This window comes from Scleropages formosus, chromosome 23, assembly GCF_900964775.1.
Source record: "Scleropages formosus chromosome 23, fSclFor1.1, whole genome shotgun sequence".
NCBI classification, from domain to species: Eukaryota; Metazoa; Chordata; class Actinopteri; order Osteoglossiformes; family Osteoglossidae; genus Scleropages; species Scleropages formosus.
Genome location: NC_041828.1, coordinates 21,047,403 through 21,067,031, shown reverse-complemented (window position 1 = coordinate 21,067,031; position 19,629 = coordinate 21,047,403). Strand labels below are relative to the sequence as shown.

Sequence of the window (19,629 nt, the reverse complement as noted above, 5' to 3'; positions counted from 1 at the left end):
CAGTTCTTCCAACATTACTGTATTTTCAAGAGAATCCAGTTATTATGCTTAACTTCAGCTGCTCATGTAAAAATGTCAGCCTGTATAAATGGGTAAAAACTTGGTTAACAAAAAAAATAATAATAACGAAAATAACTGAACAAGAAGCTGTGCTGTCTGGATGCCCAGAAAGCGATGGCCCACTTCCTCTGACTTAATATGGAAACTGGAACATTTTTTCTGGGCAACAGCCATTTTAAGCATTTATACTCAGAGAACAACAGGGTGGAGGATGATGTGTGCTCTGCAATTTGTAGGGTTCACTGTATAGGCATCGATCGATAAACAATGCCCAAACTGAAAAAGAAAGCAGCAGGGCAAGGTGAAACTGGCACCGAAATTGTGTTGTTTGGTACCTTTTTGATGGCTGCATTCTCTGTGTCTGAAAACCGTGCAGCTGCTATTTGAGAGTGAAAGTAATAGTTCTTACAGTAGGCAGATATGTAATTATCATTCAGCAGTATCATACCCATTAGAGTAATTAAGAGTATATTAATATTTCATTGCACAAAGTGGTCCCTGATGATTTGCCTGAAATTATACACCCTTCTTCAATCTACTCAATCTCAGGATTTTCACTGGTTAATAAGCAGTAACACCTTGTCTGGTGTATTATGAGTTTCCCAGTTCCAGATTCAAACTTGTTACTTTTGATAACAAGAAATTGTGGCAGGCAACTTAGTGAGTATACAGAGTGAATATGAGGTTATGCAGTTAGGTCCATAGGTATTTTGACAGTGACACAATTTTGATCATTTTGGATATGTATGCCACCACAATGGATTTGAAATTAAACATTGAAGATGTACTTCAAGTGTAGACTTTAAGCTTTGTTTTAAAAGTTTTGTCAAAAATATTATAAGAACTGTGTAGGAATTACAACCATTTTTGTCTGTAGCCCACCAATTTTAGGGGCTCAGAAGTAATTGGACAAATTAATATTATCATAAGTTAAATTGTAATTTTAATTATTTTGTTGCAACTCCTTTGCAGTCAGTAATTGTCTGTGGATTCCAGACTTCAGGCATCATCAGATGCTGGGTTTCTTCCATGGTGATGCTCCGCCAGGCTTTCACTGCGGCAGTCTTCAGTTCCTGCTTGTTTTTGGGGCATTTTGGTTTCAGCTTTGGCTTTAGCAAGAGAAATGCATATTAAACTGGATTCAGGTCAAGTGATTGACTGGGCCATTGCAGAACATTCCACTTGTTTGCCTTAAAAAAAAATATCGGGTTGCTTTCGTATCAACCCAATATTTTTAGGTTAATTGTTGGTCTGCACTGTAAAGCCCCAATGAGTTTTGAAGCATTTGGTTGAATCTGAGAAGATAACATAGCCATATACACTTCAGAATTTATTCTGCTGCTTTTGTCATCAGTCACATCAATAGTAAATATGAGGGAACCACTTCCACTGGCAGCCATACATGCCCACGCCATAACACCTCCCCCACCATGCTTTACACATGAGGTGGTATGCTGAAGATCATGAGCAGTTTCTTTTTCCTTTCTTGGTACTATTCTTTTCCCATTATTCTGGTATAAGCTCACTTTTCTCTCATCTGTCCATAAGATATTGTTCTAGAACTGTACAGGCTTTTTTTTTTCTTAGATGTTTTTTGGCTAACTCTAATCTTGTCTTCCTGTTTTTGAGGCTTACCAATGGTTTACATCTTGTGGTAAACCTTCTGCATTTACTCTTGTGAAGTTTTCTCTTGATTTTTGACTTTGACACAGATATGTCTGTACCTGGTGGCCAACTGTTGTGAAGGGGTTTTTCTTTACCAGGGAAAGAATTCTGTCATCTTTCACAGTTATTATCCATGATCTCCCAGACCTTTTGGTGTTCCTGAGCTCACCAGTACATTTTCTTCCTAAAAATTCCATCAAATTGTTAATTTGGCTATACCTAATGTTTTTCATATGTTTCTAATGGCTTTGTTTTGATTTTTCAGCCTAATGATGGCTTGCTTCATTGGCAGTGGCAGCTCTTTGGACTTTATATTGAGAGTTAACAGCAACAGATTGTGCAAAATCCACACTTGAAATCAACTGTAGACCTTTAATCTGCTTACTTGTACATGAAATAATGAAGGAATAACACATGCAGTCATTAAACAGCTGAACAATCAATTGTTTAAATACTTTTGGTCTTTTGACAGACCACATATGACAAGTGTTTTAATTCCTACACACACACAATGTCTACAACCACTTGTCCCAAGCAGGGTCGCTGTGAGCCGGAGCTAACCCAGCAACGGAGGGCGCAGGGCTGGAGGGGGGAGGGGACACACTCTGGATAGGACGTCAGTCTGCCACAAGGCACCCCAAGCAGGGCTTGAACCCCAGACCCACCACAGAGCAGGCCCCAGTCAACTCGCTGCACCACCACAGCCCCCGTAATCCCTACAATACACTCTCAAATTAAAGCTGAAAGTCTACACTTAAAGCACATCTTGATTGTTTTGTTTCAAATTCATTGTGGTAGCATACAGGGCCAAATACCAATATATGGATGAGTGACCCATTGTATGTAGTGTATTTAGCAGTATAAATCACCTTGGTGAATAAGGTGTGTTGGCTGATAACACTACATAGAGTTCATTGGAAGTCGCTTTGGAGAAAAGTATCTGCTAAATGAATAAATGTAAATAAGTATTGGGACCATTGTATCACTGCCCCAATACCTATGGACCTAACTGTATTATCTATAAGCCAAATGTTTCTATTGTCACAGATTGGAGTATTTTAAGCAATGAGCCTAATGTGGCTTTGGCCATGTGAGTTTTAAAGGTTGGTTATTTGCTATGTATACATGCATAATTTTAGGTATTTAACATAGCATAGGTGGTGCAGCGGGTTTGGCCTGTGCCTGCTCTCTGGTGGGTCTGGGATTGAAGTCCTGCTTGGTGTGCCTTGTGACGGACTGGTGTCCCGCCCTGGGTGTGTCCCCACCCCTTCAGCCTTGCACCCTGTGTTGCCAGGTTAGGCTTCGGCTCACCATGACCCCACTTGGGATAAGCGATTTCAGACAATGTGTGTGTGTAACATAGCATATCATGAAAGAATTTTTGATGAAGATATCCATACCGTATATTAATATACAATATACACGTTTTTAAAGATTTCCAGAAGATTTAAGTAAAGATGTATGTTTAAAATGTACCAATTTCTCACTCTTTTGCATAAAATCCCCTCACCGTTGGGACAATACCTTTTATACACAAGGGCCGGAGGCAGGACCCAAATGCAGGATCTTTTATCTCGAGCTTTGATGGGCAAAGCAATACTTGTGGTGAGGAACAGGCGTGGGCCGAAACGAGGTATGAACTTTCTTCTGAGGGATGATCCAATGTCGTGATTAATGAAGCAAGGCAGAGGTCGAAGCCATGGGGAAGCTGGGCATAGGGACAATGAAGTGGACAGGGGGGCAAGAAGGGGAGACACAGGGCGAGGTTCAAGCAAGCCCAAGGAGAAGGTTGAGAATGCAGGTGGGACAGTTGTCTCAAAGAGATTCCACAGCTTAGGTGTGGTGGTGCGGCAACCTTTGTACTGGACCTTGCTGATTACTGCCAAGTGCTTGTATCTGGGGTGTGGTTGTGGGTGTCATACCTGTTGTGAGTGTATCAAATTACCATTATGTTTCAAGGAAAAAATAATCAGTTCTTGGATGAAAAACACATCACTTTTTCCAATGAAAATACCAAAACGAAAAGTATTTTTAATGCATGACAATGATGGGAACTTATTTTATAATATTAAATATTACAGATGAAATGTTATATTTCCTTCATTCGTACCTTATGAACAATTGGAGTCTATCAAGCATAGGGTGTGAAACAGATACAGGCAGATACAGTTTGATAATTTGAAAAGAAAGAAGTGAGTGTTCACAAGATCACTATATGTATCTTGCATTTAATGGTACTGCTAAAAGGTGTTGTGGCACAAACACGCAGGACTCGTTCAGTAGAAGATTTTTTTATTCACACGTGCAGTATGTCAGTGAAGGGGAACTGTGAACAGGGTAGGAGTGTTCTCTTGTTGTGTTTGTGCCGTGTTGTGCTTTTGGTGGAGGGCATTGAACCTTCAGGGTCTGAGGTTCATGTTTCGATCAGTTTCTCAGGTCTGGCGTCCGTCTGGAACTCCCGAGTTGGTCTCACCTACTGTTTGGGAAGACACGATAAAATAGGGCCGATTATTACCCACAGGTGGGGTAAAGTCAATCCTCCACACCACCCCCTCTCCCTCAGCCTGGGCGTGCCACAGGTGTCAATGAACTGTTGAATAACATTCATTGTAAAAAAAAGGAAATAATTATGAATGACATTTTTATGAAGATGACTTTCAGCAGCAGACCCTTCAATGCTTTGCCAGTCACCACTCACTGGTAAAGGGGAGATTATTTTACACTATTTATTTAGTGAAAAAAATGTTTTCTTCAGAACAGACAAGTTGAGGCTGTTAAGCCCTTATTCTAGATCATTAAGCATTCGCCATAAAATTTATTTATTGTATTGTACTGTTACTTTTTAGAACTGTAGTGTTGCCATTTTCAGTCAAGATAGACAAATGATTGAAGTGGAAATGAGGGGGATTATTGCACAGTGTTTCAATAACTTTTTTCTAATATAACATTTTTATGAGTAATATACTTATCTGAGAGGGGGTGCAGTGGGCTTGGCAGGTCTGGGGTTCGAGTCCCGCTTGGGGTGCCTTGTGATGGACTGGTGTCCTGTCCTGGGTGTGTCCTCCTCCAGCCTTATGCTCTGTGTCCCCAGGTTAGGCTCAGGCTTGCTGCAACCCTGCTTGGGATAAATGGTTTCAGACTGTGTGTGTGTGTGTGTGTGTGTGATACTTATCTGAGAAAAATGGCTTCTTTTACAGTGCTAAGTATTTATAATATGAAAGAAATGTCTCTGCACTCTGAGGTAAAACTTTTAAATAGAAGTATTATAAGGTTCAAAAAAGAACTGCAAACACTGTAAACCAGCTGAATACTAATAAAGGGGGCATTATTTTGTTTCAAAATTGCTGCTCTCATGTTGTTCGTTTAACCTGCCCAATGAAAGGAAATTTTTTTACTATCATCTATTCATACATTAAACAGCTTATTTTTTGCCCGTGTTGCCTTTCCCCCATTGGATAAACTTATCTTAGTACTTCCCCTCTGAACAAACAGGATTTTGTTTAAATTCAGCTCAATCCAAGGAGCCAGAGAGGAGGACCACCAGGCTCTGTGTGGGTGCTTCGGCTGAGCTGTGACTAAGACCCAACAGCTGAAAAACAAGCTTCTTCATTAGCAAAGAAAAAAAATTAAAAAAGAAATACAGGACCGGAAGAAAATAGAGAACTGAATCTTAAGACTAACAGCCACCTTTTGTTGTCATACCTCCACCTCCCTCCCTATCACTCACACTGTGTAAATTGACCCAGCTGATGGCGTCACTCAGTCAGCTCACCAAGGAGAACAGCTTGTCATTAGCACTAAAAAATGAGCCTGAGAAGAATTCAAATGGAAACATGGTCATAGTCATAGGCAGAAGGTGCTGCTGGTTCTCTGTAGCACGCAGAAAGATCCAGTGGCAGGGGCAGCAGCCTTGTTACCACGGCAAACTGGTTGGCTTCTGTCCTCAGTGTCAGTTTGGCCCTACAGCCAGGGACTGTAGTCACACAGGCCATTGTGGCCTCAAGGAGATCCTGCTGTGAACCTGAGCATGAATCAGTATGAAGCTGGTTGAGACAAAGCATCATTTTTCACACCATGTGCCTCCTTACCCCCTGGCTTTATTAAAAAAGTTAAACCCTTGAAATCATGAAATGCATCTAAGTGGTTTTACATGGAGAGACAATTTTTTTTTTTTATTCTGTAGAACATACAGGACAACATTTTAAAACACATTTTGTACTGTAATAGTCAAAGAACAGCGGGGAGTGCAGAACCGTCATGTACACAACCCTGAGAAGCAGCAGCACCCAGTTTTACCATTTTAACCCTGCAGCACTGAAGAGAAAGAGCAGATTCCTGTCAAAAGAGGAAGAGAAAGACACCGGGAAAGACCCTTTCAGACGAGGCTGACTTTCAGACCGTCCCTCATCTGAAGCACAGTGAGACATGAGGAGATGGCGTACAGGTCTCTGATAGAAATGCAGCGGAGCTGCTGCCATGGTGATATCTCCATGGCCCACATCTTCGGACCCCAGCACCCCAAGCTGACACATACGTGTAACAGCCAAGACTGGGCAGCTGAGCAATAGCAGATCCAGGGAGAGGGAATGCCAAGCAGGGGATGCAGAATGAGACAGAAGCCACCAGCTGATCTGCTCCCACAACATTCTGTCCTGAGGTTCACAGAGATACTGGTATGCTGTTATTTTATACATAATTCATGCTTTTGTTTTATGCATCCTACAGTTTTACCCATTATACGGCTGGATATTTTTGCTTACTTCCCCAGTCAAGGTAACTTATACAGTTTGACATTTTGAAAAAACCCAATCATAACTACTACAGCAGGGTCTGTCTTGGACCCTGGGCTGAGACACATACACATACTTGGAATTTTGATATTGATTTTTTCCCGGGAAAGCGATATGCAGTAATGCTGGGCAGCGGCAGAGATCCGCATCTCCCAGTTTGTCATGCGGTTGCTATACACATTCCCCCCCGTATCTACATTGTGTTTAGTGCATCCATTTTGTGCATCTGTGTCTCCTGCTACTGGTGGGATGAAGAGGGGGGCAATTACTCTTGAGCAAAAACTCAAGATAATTGCCCAGCATGAAGGCGGCAAGTTCGTAATGGCCATTACATGTATGCTGGGTTGTGATGTTTGGTTGGTTAAGTGTATTAAATGTATTTTCGACTTACGATATTTTCAACTTACAATGGGTTTCGCGAACATAACCCCATCATAAGTCAGGGACCACCTGTAGTGACACAAACATGTCCTCTGGGAAGCCTTCAAATGTGAGTGACACAGAAGGCTGCAAAATGAGAAGTTCACGTTTAATGATTTTACGTAGTGTAAACAATATCTTATAATGTTCGGACACTTGCATTTTACTAGTGTGATATTAGAGATGTACAGTCAGCATTAAGTGGATGATCGCAGATAGATCATCGCAGATCACAGACAGATCAGGTTTCAAATAATTATTATTCTGCCTAATTTTGCTGCAATTGTGCGGTTGGTTTTGCATTATAAATGGCCGTTTCTGTTTAAAATCTGAATTAAAGTACAAGGAGAAAGACACACACATAATGTCTACAGCCACTTGTCTCAAGCAGGGTCACAGCAAACTGAAGCCTAACCTGGCAACACAGGGTGCAAGGATGGAGAGGGAGGGGATACACCCAGGATGGAATGCCAGTCTGCTGCAAGGAACCCCAAGCAGGACTTGAACCCCAGACCAACCACACAGCAGGCCCTGGCCAAATCCACTGCGCTGCTGCGCACTCCCTTCCAAGGAGAAAGGGCTCATCAAAAAAGTATCTAATCGAGCTCATCTATTACATGATCTCTTGTGTTTGTAATGTCAGGCATTTTGTAGATTACCCTAAATTACCCCTGTTCGTGCCAAAGAGTTGACTGGTTTGTTCTACCATGACACACTATGTAACTAGTCTATATGTAACACATTTGTCCAGTATAGGCCTGTATTTGAATTTCTGACTATGGCAAAAAAAGGGTGTAAATATCTGTGGCCTGTTATTCCGTACGTGTAGGGCTGCTCTCCATAGATTTTTTCCTATTCGTTTTTGAGTAATTCTCTACAAAGACAGAAAAAATAGGTCAATTAAACTAATCATGGTAAAAAGTGGACTTTTTAGTGGGCTCATTTGGAGCACAATCTGTCGGAAAATCGGCACCGCGGGACTGCAGCAAATGTGGCTGTTATTGCAGTAAATGGGTCACACTTTGGTGCACAGAGAGTGGCTCTGAACACAGCCAAGCATGCACCCACAGTGGGGGGGCCATGGGTTAACAATAGGTTGAGTCTGAGGAGCCCACCCATCCCTGAAGATTAGACTCATGAAGTCCCCAGTAACCCCAGAAGCACCACATGGTTTATGGAACCCATAGTTTCTGCAGACAAACACTGTGATCAATGTGTTTTTCATGTCCCACCACAGAGGAGGTCACAATGGAAGAAGTGGGACAGGCTGCTCAGCTGAGGGCGGGGGAGCTTATCATCATCGTCGTGGTGCTCATAATGTGGGCAGGTAGACCATGACCGGGGGGACAAGATGTCAGGAGGAACCTCATCTCTGAGCAAACTTCTACTTGAACCACATAAAAATAAACTGTGTTTGCTTTTAACATAGATATTTACTTGCAATTCCTTCTCAGTCTATACAGTACATGATATTAAACTGATAAGAACAGGTACTACACTTGTAAATGTAAATATTAATGCATGTATATGCTTACACTTGATGAGATTTCAGTGCTCGACTCAGTGCCCTCCAACCCTTAATGTCATTATCAGAGCTGACGATGACCAGGGGAAGGGTGGTCCAGTTTGGGCTCATCTTGCAGGAGGCCAGCTGTTCAGCTGGTTGTTTTCTATTACAAATCAGATAAGTGTTATGCTCTTTGGCAGCAGGCAGTTGGAAGCCCTGGGTCTTAATGAGATGTAAATAAGCAAACAGCAATCACAATATGAATAGCATATATATTTTTTACTTTGATTTACAGTGTCCTGAGGTGAAAATAGGGAGCTGTGAATAGAGCAGAATACTTTTAAAAATAGGTTAATCCATTTCATAGCATTGCAATTAAGAAAATCTAGTGCATTTTTTATGTGTTATGAAACCCCAGTTCACCTCAGTGTCTCTCTGACCCTTATCGGTGGGTGATGAGAGAACTGCTGTAGTGTTATGCTCTGGCCAGCCATCAACACTCAACCTTGTTCCTCTGCAGGGGTGATTGCTCTCTTCTGCCGCCAGTATGACATCATCAAAGACAACGAGCCCAACAACAATAAGGACAAAACCAAGAACTCCTCTGAGTGCAGCACCCCAGAGCACCCAACAGGGGGGCTGTTACGAAGCAAGGTATAATCCACCGCCCCCCACCCCACCTCCGCAACGCTGAAGTCCAGGGCAGGTGAACAGTATTTTTCTAACACCTTGTGTGTGATTGCCTCTCTCCACCCCACACTGAGCACAATGACAGTACCATCTGCATGCCGCCTCCCACCGTGGGTTTGGCACACATCCCCCCCACAACAACTGTGGTACAGTTTGGCTGCAGCACATCCCGAGGTCACAGAAAAGTTGTGGGAATGTTGTGTGCTCTAGCCCTTCCCCATCACCCAGTGTCACCATACCACAACTTCCAGTTGGATGCAAGTGCACATGATCATAGGTGACCAGTACCACATCTATCGAGCCGTAGTGTGGTAGCAGAGGGACAGAGTCAAATCTGGTGGGCACTTTCAACAGATCATGCTGTACAGTTCATCCTCATATGACCAAAGCAAAAGGGGGAGGTTCTTAATTGAGTGCTTATTCCTGTCATATCTGTGATTTTTCAAATTGTTTTGATAGTGCAGTAACATTTTAAAAAAAACAATTTGGGTTTCATTTAACCAACTAACTGAATATTTAAGTGAAAAATTGCAGATTTTTTTATGTTTTTTTTCCATTCTGGCTAATATATACATATATATATATATAAAATACTGTGATGCATTGGACAGATCCAGTTATCTCGACGTGGTCCGCTCTTGTGCATATGAAATGCAGATCTGCTCAGTTCATTCTATTCATTTAATTCTCAACAGCAGGATGTCTCAGCATGTGTAACACAGAATATTGCAAATGAAAGAGGGACATGCAACAATTAGTAACAACAATAACAGACAGGTCTGTAGAAGTGTGGAAAAAACAGAAGATAAAAAAAAACAAGAAGAAAGATAAGTCCTGAGGCTCACAAAGCTGTGGTGTTACCTGACTTATGAGGATGCTCCCATTGGGTCCCGTGAGACACATCAAGGGCTTGCAGGTCTCAGCACCGTTCCCCCTGGAGTCTGAAGGCCTTCCCACCTGCTGTAACTTTTTAATTTATTCTACAAATTATGTGCAACTTTGTATTCTGAAGGAGTTTTAGTTCATATAAATCATCAAGTTCTGATAAATAAGAAGAGGCTAAATTGTTTACAACAGGGGGTGCGATGGTGCAGTAGGCTTGGCTGGGTCCTGCTCTCTGGTGGGGCTGGAGTTCAAGTCCTGCTTGGGGTGCCTTGCAATGGACTGGCACCCTGTCCTGGGTGTGTCCCCTCCCCCTCCAGCCTTGCGCCCTGTGTTGCTGGGTTAGGTTCCGGTTTGCCGCGACCGCACTTAGGACAAGTGGTTTCAGCCTGTGTGTGTGTGTAAACCCTTTACAGCCTTACAGGTAAGATTTTAAAGTTTGCCCAAAACTGATGAACAAATATCTTACCAAAATAAGTTATTTTTTCTGCAGAACAATGAAAAAAATTAAAGAAAATATTATGCTCTGCCTTTTCTGTATTCAAAGACGGCTTTCATTTATCCATCTTTAATCTCATGAAACATTTGCCATAGGCAGAGTCACTTGGATGTATAAATAAATATATACAAATAAATAAGTATATATGTGTCATACGTATAGAATGAAAACTTCCTGTATGTCTCTTTATGAACCTCCCTAGTGATATTATATTCAGAGAAAACAGCAGTGGCCCCAACAACATACCCTGTAACTCCATAGTTAACCAGAGATAAAACTGGGACAGTTGTCAGAGATCTGCACTTCTTGAAAATGATAGTCTGGATTAGAGGATCACTTTAACACTGATCTAGATGGGCCAACATAGGATCAACACTGACTGAGCTTCAACCATAACATGTCTGTATCTAAAACTCTTTGTCTGTTGTGAAAGGCGCTTTGGTTCACGTTGAGTGGCACATCGCTTTGGAGGAAAGCTGCTTACTGAATAAATCTAAAGTACTACATGTAAATGTAAATGTGAGAAGGGAATCATCTGTTATATCAAAGTCAGCACTGAGGTGACTAAATATTTGTGCAATATAATTTCTGTATCAAGGGATACATTTTTATTATGCTTATTGTAAATTGATCTCAGGTTAACATGTAGGACACTAATGCTCTGATCCCAATTTATACAACAATCATGGCCGCAGACTCGAGCTCCCTGGAAGGGCAACCAGTCACATTTCAAAATTCATAGGTTTTCGCGGCTGGTGTCAACTGACTGGGGATTTAACTCTTCTGGATTAGATTGCGTCGTGTAGGACATTGGTTCCAACATTTCGCTTCCCCTGTTGGAAGCATCGTCAGGGAGCTGCCACATCTCATAAAGGCTAGATGTGAACTGGAGTGTTAAACAAGGGTGGGTGTATTTATGGGCAGGATTGGGTTCGGAGGCCATACACAGACCACAGTTCTTGCACCTGTTCCCGGATACAGGAGCCGCGTAGTAAGAGAGGCAATCGAGATAGAGAAGCACCTCGACAACGTCAATCGGGAGGGGGGTTTCAAACTATCAAGAAACTGGACACCTCTCATTGCGAGTCTTCGCGTCAGACCCACAACGATCCGACTGCCTCTCATGGAAGCTCAGTTCAACGAGCCAACCTGTAACACGAAAGATACAGTGCAAGTGGAAAACACAGCAGGGGCACCACCTATCAGGACCACCCACTATGACTAGAAGAGTTAAATCCCCAGTCAACCAATCACATTGTTCACTTCTGAGTTCATTTGCATGAGCATGTCCAGGCCATCACGCAGAAGCATATTTTTCAAAGACTGTTTCTCCATCTACTCTTTGTAGTGGGAGTCACAAGTCCTTGTTCATGCTGTGGTGGCCATGAGGCTTTAGCACAACCTGGGACAGTATGCCTGCATTCAACACAGTGACACATTAATACAAGCTTTATGGCCCCCTTTCCACAGGGAACACCAACCCAGTATCATCTATTACTTCAGCACTCTTGGGGACTTGTTGGACAGGTACCAGATTCGTCCCTGTGCCAAATCCTTCAAGCGGGTGCATCTGTTGGGGGCGCAGTATTCCAGTCTTTCTGTGCAGCTGCTGTCAAATCTGAGAAAAACTGTGTCCTTATTAAAATTTCATACATACAAAAGGCTGAAAATCCACAAAGCCACTGATCCCTACTGTAAAGGTTTGGTCTGCAGATAATGAGTTAAACACCAGGGGTTCTGATGCTGTAACAGGCTAATACATTTTGTTTAGGCAGTCACCCAAACACACAAAGTCACTTCCTATTGGTTGAGATTAGCATGGCACACAGTACAGTCCTGGGAAAAAGAACTGACCTCTTTACACTTTTCTCTGGTGTTGCAGCTTTATGACCTTTGATCTGATCTTTTCATCACTTCTAGTGGTATATGAAGCTGGAGAGAGAAGTAACAACAATGCTGTCCGTACAACATGAATTGTCTTTATACAATCTCCTTGGTGTATAAGATAATGAAATGTACAATCATAGGTGTGAAAAATTAATTCTCCCCTAATTTTAATCAACTCCATTAAAAGGGTAATTAGAGTTGGCTGTTTGAATCTGGCATGATTGTGGAGCACTGTTCAGTATCATTTTCAGCTATTTAAAAGTCAACTTGGAAAGAATAACCCTGCTCATGAAAAAGAACATAAAAGCTCATCTGCAGTCTGCCAAAAAGCACCTGGATGTTTCTCAAGACTTTTGGAAGAATTTTCCAAGGACTGATGAATCATAAGTCAAACATTTTGGACAACATGAACCGTTACATCGGGCAAAAACCAAATACAACATTTCAGAGTAGGAATCTTCTGCTAACAGTCAAGCATGGTGATGGCAGTGATGGTGTAGGGATGTTCTGGTGCCAAACAACCTGGTCACCTTGCTCATGAGTCATGCAGTAAAACAACAATCCCAAAAATGTAAGTCAGTAGTGACTTTGCTGAAAAAATAAAACTGTAGCTATGGAATGGCTAGACATGAATGTGACTGACCTGAAAACTTGCAAATGGTGCTTAGCTACAGCAGTTCTGAATGGACCAGTGGAACCAAACTCCTCCAAAGTGATGTGAAAGCCTGGTTGACAACTACAGGAAGGGTTTAGTTGCAGTCATTGCAGCTGAAGGTGACACAGCCAGTGATTTACTGGCAATTAATGACTATACATTTCATTACCTTCCACACCAAGGAAAGGACGGTGAAACAGTACTAGTGTCGCTTTTTCCTCATTATCTCGTTCATAGAGTACTGAAACTGACAGAAAGATCTGATCAAATTTATTTTAAAAACTATAAATACAGAGAAAACTGTGGGCAAAGACTTTTTCACAGTACCGTAGTATTACTGCTTGCTGGTATAGTTTTGTGTGTGCATTTGAGTCTATATGTGCATGCGTATATATATATATATATATATATAAATTGAATTTGTTTTTGCCTTTACAGTTTTCCCAGAAGCCATCAGTGAACATCATTGAGGTCTGACTGCTCATCTTCACAAAACAGACTTTCTAGAAAAACCAAGCGGCCTGAGTGCCCCTGTGCATGCTGGGAAGAGCCATGGGACCAGAATGCATCAGATCGTTCTGCACACAGAGGCCTTCGCTGCACTGCAATGAGAAGGGCTCCGACCTCGAGGGCCACGTCGCCGGGTCCCTATGTTGAGGTTCACACACAAGCTACATACCACCTGTGGTTTTTCAAGGGCTGGTGCATCACCCATGAAGCACCTCGACACTCTAGATTCTGTGGACTTTGGATGCAAGCATCACATTACAGGAAGAAGGTGCGTTTTTTTTTTTCCTTCTTTAACCAGGTGGCAAGCAGGACCGTTCCTCTGTGGGTGCCGGAGAAGCATCCCACCCCTCCCCCATTCTCTCGCTCACTATAATGTTGATCATTGGGCCGGGCTGCAGTTACAGTTTGGGTCAAGGTGCCACCTTGAAGGACAAAGTCCTTGAATTGCTCTAAATTTGTTGTCATGGATTCTGGAGCCTGGGAACATTTAAAGTCCCATTTTCACTTTTAGGGCACCCAGGTTTTGTGCAGAGGGAACACAGACAGTTAGACCTTTGCACTTCTCCCTTAGACACATTTATGAGTGCATGTTCAAGGAGTCCATGTGAGACTATATCCAGTATGTATTTTATGCTGTGTAGCGTTCCAGAGTGTGACATTTCTGGGCATATTGGGAGGGATGACTTTAATAAGCACATAATCATGCAGCACTTAGCAACGTTTGTTGTACTTCAGACATGATCATTTTTGTCATGTATACTTACTTAACTTTAATTGCAATCAATTGCTCTTGTTAGTAGAAATAACCAACTGATGCTGGGGTCGGTTTTAAAAACAGACCCATTTCTGAAGATGCCTTTTTGCCCGTTTCTGTAACAGTGTCTCCCTTGTTTTCTGAGACTTGTGTTGACAGCTTCGTGTGGGTGTCCATTCCACAGGACACTGCAGAGAGGTGTTCACTCACTGATATTTAAACTGATGCATTACATTGAAGTAAAGGACAAAGGTTCGGGTGTGATGGAACGGAAAGACTGCTTATTGCCACAGTTCTAAAGAGATGGACGCAGTGTCACGTGGCTGGGCAGATTGTCTCTGAGCAATATCCTCGAGAGCAACAGCTGAGGAGTATGAAGCGTGATGCAGTTCGGTGCCACAGAGATCACACCGATATGGTCAGAGGCGATCTCTCTGTCTGACCATGCACTGCATGCGTGACCCCAGATAACCTTTTTCTTAGCTGTTTTTAGAGAAATGTACATAATATCATTCACTGTCTCATTTCCAAGTGAATGTCCAAATGTCTCATGTACCAAATCTGTCATTTAAAAAAATGCTCTTTTTACAGATTTTTCCCTTTTTTTTCCCCCAATTTCTAAAATCTTTTCCCTGACACAACAAGGCCTGAGCACGTGTCATTTGCAGAACAGCCATGAAAGCAGAAGGAGGACTCTCTTCTTAGCCGCGGTCCATACAGAGAGACCAGTGAGCGCAGCTAGGGCTGGAGCTCATGAGGTGCTGTCAGCAATCGAGAAATGGCCCCCAGCAGCTTGCAGCTGTGCTGATTCACACACTGTTCACGCACTGCATCACACTCCACTCCTTTGTGTCCTCTGTGCATTTCAGTCACTCATTGAAACGTGTGGCCACCTGGCTTTCAAAAATGTGCATTTTGAGGTTTTGTACCATTCTGAGGCCATTTCTTGCCCGTTTGCTTTTCTCTAACCCTCATACACTCCGACACCTTCCTGCCACTCCTGACCATATTTGCACCTACAGCTCCCACTACCATTTTGTCATCCGGAACTGAGTATTTCTGCTTTTAACAGCTCATAATTAACCTTGGCTGCCAGGGAAATGGTAGGCAGTGACATGAGAAATGTGCAATATCAATATTCAGCCCAGGCAGCTTATATAAGCAAACAGGAGGTGGGGGTGGGATGGCTGACTGATGGCTTGGCGCTGCCAAACTTTTCCACTGCTCAACTCGAGCCTCCGCCCGACTCCTCCCATCTCCCGCAGCGTCACTTCTGAAAACCAGCATCTGAGGGATACGGCGCCAATGTTTCCACACAGCATACGCACAGTAACTGGCAGTATAGTTAAGGGCATGGCCTTGTAACCCAAGGGTTGTTGGGTCAGGTTATGTACTAGTCCCTGTGGTGACACCTTCCAGCCAAGTACTTGACCTGAGTTACTATAGTAAAATAAGCAGCTGCATAATAAAGTGAGAACTAGGGAAAGCAGCAACCAAGTGGTATGATGATTACACGCATGCACTTATCAACTTGAAGCACATTTCATATAAAAGAATGAAATCCCTACAGTCAAGTCATAAATGAAATATCTGCAGTGAAATCACAGTTAAGTGCCCCAACTCATGATCAGAAGCATACTGGTTACAGTAATATTTCCCATGAGCACATGTCATTCTGCGCTGCTCTACGAGTAGCTCGGTATTTACAATCCCAGATGTACGTCCATCTATGAAAATACAATTTGTTTGTCCCTCTCAGAAAAAATCCGCTAATAAACCAAATGTATACATTTAGACAAAATTGTATATCTTAGAGGCATTTTTAATCTTAGTACAACTGACAAATATGAAATCTACAAGTGGACAAGTTATGTCCACTGACCAATTATGTCTAGTATCAACATTTTTAAAAAGTGTTAATTTGAGTAGCAGGAACCCTCCCAAGATTACTGAATTTTACAGTATGTATATACAACTAGAAAAATGTAACAAATTAAGAACAAAGAACTAAAAAATTAATGTCTTTTAATGCATGTATGCTTACCAACCAGCGAAGTGTGGTGTACTGTATGTCCTCAGCAGGGTGCTGAGGTGCCATCAGTGCAACCGGCTCAGCATCCTCTCACTTCGGTGCTTTTAACGGGCACCATTAGGTCCAGAAGCACACAGTCAGGGACCCCTCTGTAAGAGCCCTGCATTTCATAAATATTACTTATTCCACTACCATAACACTGAATTTTCATGTCCCTTTCTTTAACATGGAATAATCCCACTTTAGATTTCTGTGTAGAGAAACATGATTTTGGAGTGTTTCTTTTACTTTGTTCTGACATCAGCAGTAAACAATGTATAGATAGAGCAAATGAACGTTTCTTTTTTAATCAACTCACTTTCTAAAAAAAACGCCTCCGCTAAAACATCCATGCAGTGCAACAAAACTAAACAAAAGTTCTTATTATTTAGCATGGCACTTTATTACAACTAAGGATTTCGGTGACTGAATAAAATAGAACTAAAATAATAGTATCAATATTAAGCAACTGTAAAATAAGAACTTAATAAAATATAAGGAGACAAAAACAGTTTTAGTGTCAATTCTAAGTAACTATAAAAAATAAAGATTCAGTAAAATATACCAAAACAAGAAGCAAAATTAGTATCGATTTTAAGTGTATTTAAAAGAAAAATTCAATATCTATATTATAAAGTAGTGAACCTACACAAAATGTAAGCTATGAATTGTATATTACAGTGTTCAGGTATTAATAGCCAGTTAATTACAAAGAGTTTTTAAGACAGGTGTACTCACTCACCTAAATGTCACCATGCTGACTATCCCCCTTCCACTAATTCTGACCCCTGCGAGAGAGCTCCAGGTTACCCTCGGACAGCATTCAGGAGAGAGTCACTTGCACATGCACAGACATAAACACGGATACACACACACACACACACACACACACACACACACACCTATGACTCGCATTACAGAGGTGGCAGGAAACAGTGAAAACCCAGCTGTAGCAGCTCAGCACCTCCATCATTCCACTGTGACAGACAACGTGTTGTCATGGCACACACAGCTGTGGCTGCGGGCAGAAAAACACTGACTGCATCAGGTGTGAAAACATCAAGAACATCTGTCTTGAAGATGGGAGTCTCTTTTCTCCACCTTGGGTAGAAGCTGAGGCCATGCCGCTTGTCGTGTGACAGAGCATCTCTGGTACCCCTCACACTGATGAAACGGGAACCTTGAAAACCACAACTGTTTTCAGAAATGCATGAACTGGGGCAAATCTTATGTCAATGTCCAATTTTAATGTAATGTATGAAATTCATAACAGCTGCTTTAATGAGGGCTAGCATGATTCTGTATCTGTACACAAAAAAAAGTTACCGTTTCCCTTTTAAGACCTGCATACATGTCTAATTATGTATTAAATGTAAAATTTAATAAAGGTATCTAACATTTTCAACAATAGTCTTCTTTCTTAGCCTATGCCTACACAAGAAAGCATTGCATTGTTAGAAGCCAAAATTAAAAATGTTTACTGACTGTCTGTTCTGTCGTAAAGGGGATCACACTAAAACTGTGAAAAAAGATTGTTCCCTGCTGGTGAAGTGAAACCCCCCCCCCCGCCACACACACACACACACACACACACACACACACACACACACACACACACACACACACACACAGACCTTCATACATGTTACAGAAGTCAACTCAGGAAGAAAAAGGCACCAGGAACAAAATGTGGTGCTTGTGATCAATAGCATGGGGGCTGGTGTTCATTCACCATGGCCTCTAGAGCCTCTGCCCTTGAGCCAATTACCAAGGAGATCAGTCACTGTCAAGAAGACGCCGACGCAGACGTGTCCTCTGCGTGGGAGCGCTGCCTGCATACGCATATCAAATAGAGCTTTCACAAACATGTCCACGTTAATATCATTTCAAGTGGTTCCTTTCATAGTCTGCTGTGTAAAGATCTTCTCTCCTTTTCCCAGCCTGATACCTATAAACACCCACAAGACAAGTGACAATGGCATTAATATTGACATCATATGGCAAAAGAGAGCATAAGCTAATGTAATGAAGACATTTAATTTTCCATTTGAAATTAAGCTCACAAATGATGCAATTTCACATGGTGTGGAATCATGAAATAAATTTCTACTTTAATGCTCACTGAATCGTACCTTTGAAGCAGCACACAGCGAAAGATACCAGAGCGCTGGGAGATTCTGGGTGTTCATTTCTTCCATCCATCCATGCAGTTTCAACAACCACTTGTCCTGATCAGGGTCGTGGAGATCAGGAGCTTATCTTGGAATCACTAGACAAAAGTCTGGGGGTATTTCCTGGATGGGATGCCGGTCCATCACAGGGTAGCCACCAAACACATAGACACACAGAAAAGCCACTTTAGAGACTATAGGCCACTTCAAACATATACATTTAGACTGTGCATGTGATCCAGAGTACTTTTACACAAACACTGGGAAAACATGTAAACAAAACTAACTAACAAAATAACTAACTACACACCACCACTACCTGCTGTTGCGTGTGTGTGGTATCCCCGTGATGGACTGGCATGCCACCAAACGTGTCCCTGCTTAGTCTATAGGGTGCAGTGCTTCCAGGACAGGCTTCAGACCACAGTAACCCTAATTTAGCCAAGTTATTAATAATAGAGAATTATTATGCTATTATTATTGTTATGATTATTATTGTTGTTGTTGCTGTAGTGTTACTACCTATCAAGACCATTTTCTTAATGCATGATGTAATTATTCATAACACTTGCACCCCTCTGTGCTCAACAATTTGTAAAGTATTATTAGCTATAAATGACTGTAAATTTAATCAAAGTCATGTGCATGTATGGATGGAATATTTTTTACTTTAAAACATCTGTCACAGCTTTATTATATTGAATTTTTTGTTCTCTATATATCAACACACTAAGACTTCTGTGTAAAAAGACACACACCCACACACACACACACATTGTCTGAAACTGCTTGGCCCAAGCGGGGTCGCGGCAAACCGGAGCTTAACCCAGCAACACAGGGCGCAAGGCTGGAGGGGGAGAGGACACACCCAGGACGGGATGCCAGTCCGTCACAAGGCACCCCAAGCAGGACTCGAACCCCAGACCCACCAGAGAGCAGGGCCTGGCCAAGCCTGCTGTGCCCCCTGCGCCCCCCTTGTTTAAAAAGACAGAATAAATAATTTGTACTGTAAAGTATGCATCCTCAGCTGATGTACCTGTATATACAGCCAACTGGGGACAGCAGGTA

The 19,629-nt window shown here is 42.1% G+C and overlaps 1 protein-coding gene across 3 annotated transcripts in view; it reads left to right on the top strand.

The window, feature by feature from the left end:
• LOC108942528 (fibronectin type III domain-containing protein 5) overlaps positions 1 to 17,786 on the top strand; it is a 32,263-nt gene extending 14,477 nt beyond the window's left edge. Inside the window, exons 4-6 of one of the 3 annotated variants that reach the window (XM_018765938.2) lie at positions 8,173 to 8,262; positions 8,963 to 9,096; positions 13,494 to 17,786. In XM_018765938.2, the coding sequence (XP_018621454.1) occupies positions 8,173 to 8,262; positions 8,963 to 9,096; positions 13,494 to 13,532 (263 nt within the window). In that variant the 3' untranslated portion in view covers positions 13,533 to 17,786. Of the gene's footprint in view, positions 1 to 8,172; positions 8,263 to 8,528; positions 9,149 to 13,493 lie in introns of those variants that run through there. The other 2 variants (XM_018765939.2, XM_018765940.2) reach the window with 2 other exon arrangements.
• Positions 17,787 to 19,629: the final 1,843 nt, after the last annotated feature.